Source organism: Tupaia chinensis, unplaced genomic scaffold (genome assembly GCF_000334495.1).
Source record: "Tupaia chinensis unplaced genomic scaffold, TupChi_1.0 Scaffold000578_2, whole genome shotgun sequence".
In the NCBI taxonomy this organism is placed as follows: domain Eukaryota; kingdom Metazoa; phylum Chordata; class Mammalia; order Scandentia; family Tupaiidae; genus Tupaia; species Tupaia belangeri.
Genome location: NW_006160094.1, coordinates 7,026,480 through 7,033,534, shown reverse-complemented (window position 1 = coordinate 7,033,534; position 7,055 = coordinate 7,026,480). Strand labels below are relative to the sequence as shown.

The 7,055-nt window shown below is 54.5% G+C and overlaps 1 protein-coding gene across 2 annotated transcripts in view; it reads left to right on the top strand.

Moving 5' to 3' along the window:
• ADA2 (adenosine deaminase 2) overlaps positions 1 to 7,055 on the top strand; it is a 48,206-nt gene that overhangs the window by 31,331 nt on the left and 9,820 nt on the right. For both annotated transcript variants that reach the window (XM_027775656.1, XM_014591484.2), the window contains exons 5-6: positions 523 to 650; positions 1,924 to 2,014. In XM_027775656.1, the coding sequence (XP_027631457.1) occupies positions 523 to 650; positions 1,924 to 2,014 (219 nt within the window). The remainder of the gene's footprint in view (positions 1 to 522; positions 651 to 1,923; positions 2,015 to 7,055) is intronic.

Sequence of the window (7,055 nt, the reverse complement as noted above, 5' to 3'; positions counted from 1 at the left end):
TCCTGCCACTCAGTCCCCCCCTGCTGTCCCTCAGTCCCCACCCGCTGTCACTCAGTACCGACCCACCGTCGTTCAGTACCCACCTGCTGTCACTCAGTACTGACCTCCTGTCACTCAGTGCTGACCTGCTGTCACTCATACCCACCTGCTGAGTGGGCACTTGCCAAGGGGCCTCCTCTCACGCCTTCCCCCCACACAGCCCCGTCCCCTCGCCCTACCTGCCATGCATCTGAGCTTGCCTTCCACCTGACCATGTCCCTCTGGATGTCCCTGGTGGCAGTGACTCGGCCCTCAGGTAGGGTGGTGGGGAGGCGAGGTGGGTCCCTGGCCGTGTATTAGTGCTTACACGAGTGTCGCCAAGCGCTGCCCTGAGCGGGCACTGCTGCAGGTGGTGCCCGCAGAGAAGAGGGGGTCACACCCCAGCCTCGGCTGGGCCGGGCCTCCCTCAGAGCAGTAGGGAGGGTGGAGCTGCGGGAGGGCTCTGAGGGCTCCGCTCAGCTGTGCTGTCTGCTGCTGCCCCAGGTGTACGAACTCAACGGGGACACCCACGACCGTCACTGGGCGGTGAGGACCTACAAGGAGGTGGCCTGGAGGTTTGCGCAGAGGCACCCTGACTTTATCGGAATCAAACTCATTTTTTCGGATCACAGGTGAGAGAGGGTACCATGGGAGCTGCGCGAGGAGGGCAGGGGTGCAGAGCTCCCAGGCTGTGAGGGAGAGGGACCTAGGGGACGGGAGGACACGAGGGGAGCCCCAGCCCTCGGTGACGGAGCTGGGGTCCGCCGTGTGTGTGTGCGCGAGTGTGCAAAAGCCGAGGTCTGCCCTGAGATCACCTTCAGGTCGGATCTTCACACCAAATGGGAAGGGAGGAGGGGACCATCTTTAGAGAGGTTACAGGCGTGGCCCCTTGTCAGCGGTGACTCAGCTGTGGGTCCCAGGTGTCTGCCTGGGGGTTCAGCTTTGCTCCGCTCACCTTTGGGACCCGCCGCTAGCTGTGCCTGCGAGGCCTGGACCACGGCAGGCTCTGAGGCCAAGATGGATGTGGCCGGCAGACACCCGGACCGCTCTCTCCCTGGGAGCACAGAGCTGTAGAGCTCGGGTTTCTTCCCGTCTTCCCCACGGTAGACTGTCCCATGCAGGAGAGCAGCAGCCCAAGGCCAAGACCCCCCAAGATGATACCAGAGCGGCCCAGTGGGGGCCTGCGGGTCAGGGTGCGGGGCCTGCGGTGGGGTGTTGGGGGTTCCCCATGCAGCTGGGCCCTGGAGAGCCTCTGACCTCCCCATGCAGGGCTGCGACCCAGGAAGGAGCTGCGGGAGGGACCTGCTGGGTCCACTCAGGACCCCTGAACTGCTGCCTCTGGGCCAGCGGCAGGGAGCAGGGCAGGCCGAGGGGTCAGCACTGTTCACCTGGGACCCTGCAGGCCTAGGCCAGGCTAATGCCTTTCCGTGCCCTGCCCTGCTGGTCCTGGGCGTGCCAGGAGAGGGTGCCAGGGTGCAGAGGGGGTGGCCTGCGGTGTGGCCGACTGCATCAGCAGGGACCATCTGGTTCCTGGGCCTGCTGACCTGGGGCCCTGGGATCCGTTGCATACTAGGAGGTCGGTGGGCGGAGCTGGCCCGGTGCACCCACCCTCACCTCAGGGGGACAGGAAGCCTGGGGCCAGGCCGCTTGGCCTCCTGCAAACACAGCCAGCAATACCTTCTGTGGCTGCTCACCCTGGGGAAGAGTCCATGCTTCCCAGGAGCCAGCAGGGTCCCTGACAGGAATGGCTCTGGGCTGCACATGCTCGGGGACCACAGGGCCAGCAGGCTGGGGTCAGGTGTGAGCAGGCCAGGCCTGGGGGACGGTGGCCAGTGACCTGGACCAGGCCAGCCTGGCACTGCCAAGTGACACCCAGTCACCTGTCTCCCGGCTCTTCTCCCTCAGAGCCAAGAACGTCTCTCTCATCACCGAGTCTGTCCGGGTGGCCATGAGTCTTCGAGCCAAGTTCCCTAGGACGGTGGCGGGGTTTGACCTGGTGAGCAGCTCTGTGAGCTGAAAGGCTGTCAGAGAAGGGGGTGCGCAGGGGGCGGGGGCCCTGAGGGCCAGATGGGCTGCTCTGTGTGAAGGTGGTTCTCACCACCGCTCTCCGGAGGGGCCCCGGCTGCTGCCCCGGCGGGGCTGCCAGAGGCCAGCGCTGACCCCTGTGGGGCTGCGGGCCAGGGCACTCTTGGGAGAAGCCAGCAGGGGCAGAGGGCTAGGACGGAGCTCGAGGGCCTTGCACAGTAATGGCCTGTCCTCTGAAAACCTCGCTGCCTAGGAGCAGAGGCCGACAGCACACAAGCCCCGGGCCGGAGGTCAAGGGTGTCAAGTTTGTCCCCTGCTCTTCTCCATCCGTTTGCTTTCCCACCTATATTTATTTATTTAATTTTTTTAAAAAGCATTTATTTTTTTAAATTTATTTAACTTTATTTATTATTATTTTCACATGAGTTTTGCCAGAGAAAGACAGAGAGAAAGAGAGAGAGAGAGAGAGAAGCCGCCAGGTCCGGGACTGGAACAGTGGTCGGCCATGTGGAAATTCTAGCACCTTAACCACCACACCACTTGCTGGCCCTATTTATTTAATTTTTGAAAATTAATTTTATCTATTATTATTTTAAAGTTTGTTACAGGGCACATGTGCTCACCAGAGAGAGACGGAGACAAGGAAAGTGAGAGAACAAACCATCAGGTCTGGGACTTGAACTGCAGTTGACCATGTGGGAGTCCAGCACCTTAACCACCATGCCACCTGCTGGACCCTCCCCGCCTACATCTAAAGCTAATTTATTAATTTTTTTTTCTATGAGAAAGAGAAAGAGATAAGATAGACAGGCATCCCCAGCAGAGTCTTCACACCGAGCTCCCCTCCAGCTTCTACCAGCCTGAATCTTTTTTTTTTAAGAGAGAGATCTTTGCTATAGCGTGTGTGTGCATGCCAGAGAGACACGGAGAGACTGAGAGACAGAAAGTGAGAAATCACTCCCTGGGGGGATGGCCACACCACAGTCCCTTCTCCTTCATTCTCCTCTCAGAGTCTTCGGCACACACACACGCACACATGCCTGTCATGAGTTTTAAGCTGCCGGGTCCCAGACTTGAACCATGACTGCATGGGAGTCCAGTGACATAACCATTACGCCACCTGCTGGTCCCCAGCCTGAATCTTGAGCACACATGTGCACCTAGCATGTACGAGAAGGCCTTGGAAGGGCAGCCCCCTGGCCTCGTGGTTAAGGGAGCTAGGTCCCACGTGGCCAACCGCACGGTTCGAATCCCAGCCTCAGTGGCTCGGGAGGCCCACTGGAAGCTGTGCACGCAGTGCTCAAAGTCCCGACAGAGTAAGAGTGGAGGGAAGGCGTTGCAGCAGACCACACCACACCGGGGAGGCACCTTCTCCTTCCCCTCACCTTGCTGTCTCTGTCTGGCGAGCGCACAGGCCCTCTGGCGAATTTAAGTAAAGAATAGGTTTTGGGGTGTAGACCTAGGACCTCCCCATGTGGGCCCCGCCTCCCAGAGTGCTACCCTGCACCATCTGCCCCACCAACTACTTAAAAAAATTTTTTTAAAGGTTTTTGCCATAGGGTGCATGTGTTCACCAGAGAGAGAGAGAGAGAGAGAGACAGAGACAGAGAGAGGGGAAGTGAGAGAGTAGAGGGGGTGATGGCTGCACCACAACCCTTTCTCCGGGCTCCTGCTGGGGTTTGGGCACGCACATGCCCTCGCTCCTGGAGAGAGTTTTAAGCTGCCAGGTTTGGGACTGGAACCGCAGTCGGCCGTGTGGGAGTCCAGAACCTTAACCACTATGCCACCTATTGGCTCCCTCACCACCTAACTACCACCTACTTTTTAAAAATTATTCATTGTCATTATTTTATTTGTTTTATTTATTTATTTTTTTAAGTTTGACCAGAGAGAGAGAGAAGGAAAGTGAGAAAGCAAGCTGTCAGGTCTGGGACTCGAACGAAGTCAGCCATGTGGAAGTCCAGCTGCCTTAACCACCACACCGTCCGCCGCCCCCTCCACCTACTTTTGAAGCTGCACATCCATGGTTGTTGTCAGCGCCTCCCTAAATGCCATGGAATCAGAGCCACTGCCGGGCCCTAACCGCCGGACTGCTGGGGTGCCTCTCATTAATCTCGAGAATCGAAACTGGCCTAGACTACTCGGCCGAAAGCCTCCCTGCTCCCTTTACATCTCTGCTCAGTTCACCTGAGACCCTGCTTCAGCTCTGGACTCCAAAGCACCCAGAGCCCAAAGGAGACATCGCAAGGGGTCACTTTGGTCCCAGAGTGCCCTCCTGGCATCCCTGGGCTTGCTTTGTGGAGCTTGCCTTTTCTTTTTTTTTCTTTTTTTCCCTTTAAGGTTTTTGCCGTAGGGTGTGTGCATTCGCTGGAAAGAGACAGAGAGAGAAGAAAGAGGGAAAGTGAGAAACCACCCCCCTCCCCCCCCTCACGGGGATGACCATGCCACAATATCCCTTCTCCCCCATTCTCCTCCTGGGATTTGGGGCACACGCGAAGACATATCCAGTGTGATTTTCAAGACACCAGGTCTGGGATTTGAACCACGACTGGTCATGTGGGAATCCAGTGCCCCAACCACAATGCCGCCTACTGGCCCCAAAGAGACTGATCTCTCAAGAAGAAGGCCAGGAGGGAACCAGCAGTTAGCGTAATGGCTATGTCGTTGGACTCCCACGTAGTCAACCGCCATTCGTGTCCCGGACCCGGTGGCTTAAAACTCACGCCGGGCGCATGTGCGTGTGTGCCCAAGATCCCAAGAGGAGAATGGAGGAGAAGGGATTGCGGCATGACCATCCCCTCTGGGGGATGATTTCTCGCTTTCTGTATCTATGTCTCTCTCTGTCTGTCTGGCGAGCGCACGCGCCCTACAGCAAAAACCTCTCCAAAAAAAAAAAAAAAAGAAGAAGAAGGCCTGAGGGCCTGCAGGTGGTGTGGAGGTTAAGGTGCTGGACTCCCACACAGCTGACTGTGGCTTGAATCCCAGACCTCTGTCTTGAAAAATCACACTGGGTGTGCCTGAGTGTGTGCCCAGAATCCCAAGAGGACAGTGGAAGAGAAGGGGCTGTTGTGTGGCCATCCCCCGGGGGGTGATTTCTCACCTTTCACTGTCTCTGTCTCTTTCAGATGAGTGCATACACCCTATGGCAAAGACAAAAACAAAAAACAAAAAACCCCCCAAAACAAAAAAAAAACAAACAACAACAACAAACAAAAAAGAAAAAAAAAAAGGGACTGCAGCAGTTTAAAAGCTACTTTTAAAAAAAAGTATTTACTTTTATTTATTAATCGTTATTATTATTTTCAATTCGACTAAAGAGAGACAGGGAGTGAGAGAGAGGGAAAATGAGAAAGCAAGCCACTAGGTCCAGGACTCAAACCATGATCAGCCATGTGGAAGTCCAGCACCTGAACCACCACACCACCTGCTGGCCCCAACAGGGAAGCTTCTAATACAGGGTTTCTTTCTTTCTTTCTTTTTAAAGCATATTTGATTTAACTTTATTATTATTATTTGACCAGGGAGAGACACAGAGAGAGAAGGAAAGTGAGAAAGCAAGTCGCCAGGTCTGAGACTCGAACTGTGGTTGGCCATGTGGGAGTCCAGCACCCTTAACTACCATGCCACCTGCTGGCCCCTAATTCAGGGTTCCTAAAGAGTCCTGGCCGTGCACCTGTGGGCAAGCCCTGTGGGAAGCTGGGATGGAGTGGGGGTGGCAGTCGTTCAGAGGGGTCCACGTGCACGCTGCAGTGTCTTTGAGTCACACGCCACTGAGTACTCTGGACACCCATATTTGCTTGACCATGAAAGTGTGTCTCCGACCCACACCCTCCTCCCCTCAGGAGTTAAAATCAGCATTCTGGGGGCTGGCTGGTGGCGTGGTGGTGAAGGCGCTGCACTCTCACACGGCTGACGCGGTTCAAGTCCCAGACCTGGTGGCTTGCTTTCTCACTTTCTCTCTCTGCCTGTGTCTCCAGCGAGCGCACATGCCCTATAGCAAACTAAGAACCATAATAGTAATAAAATAAAATAATAATAGAACAGTTAAATGGTGTGGTGGTTAAAGGTGCTGGCCTCCCACATGGCTGACGCGATTTAAATCCTGAATCTGGCGACTTGCTTTCTCACTTTCTCTCTGTTTGATCTAACTGGAAAATAATAACAACAATAAAGTTAAATAAAGTAATTCTTTAAAAAAATTATAAAAATGTTTTAAAAATTGGGCAGGCAGGTGGCGTGGTGGCTATAGGTTCTGGACTCCCAGATGACTGACTGCTGTTCAAGTCCTAGACCTGGAGGCTAGTTTTCTCACTTTCTCTCTCTCTCACTCTGTCCCTTGCTGATCAAATTTAAATAAATAAATGAAGTTAAATAAGGTAACTCTTTAAATAAATAAATAAATAAATAATATAAAATAAATAATTCTTTAAAAAAAAAATCACACATACACACAAAAAAGGGACCAGCAGTTAACGTAATGGCTATGTTGCTGGATTCCCATGTAGTTGATTGCAGTTCAAGTCCTGGACCCGGTGGCTTAAACTCATGCCGGGTGCGTGTGCGTGCGTGCCTAAGATCCCGAGGGGAGAATGGAGGGGAAGGGATTGCGGCGTGGCCATGCCTCCGGGGAGTGATTTCTCACTTTCTGTCTCTCTGTCTCTGTCTGGTGAGTGCACACGCCCTATAGCAAAAACCTCTCCAAAAAATATTGCACACCAGAGTTAGGGCTCTATTGTGGTTGGCCAAGTGGGACCTGACTCCCTGAACTGCTGAGCTGCAGGGCCAGCCCACTTCCGGTTATTGTTAAAGGGCCCTTAGGAACCAGCAGTTAGCATAATGGCTATGTCGCTGGACTCCCACGTAGTTGACCGCGGTTCACGTCCTGGACCCGGTGGCTTAAAACTCACGCCGGGTGCGTGTGCGTGCGTGCCCAGGATCCCGAGAGGAGAATGGAGGAGAAGGGATTGCGGCATGACCATCCCTTCTGGGGGGTGATTTCTCGCTTTCTGTCT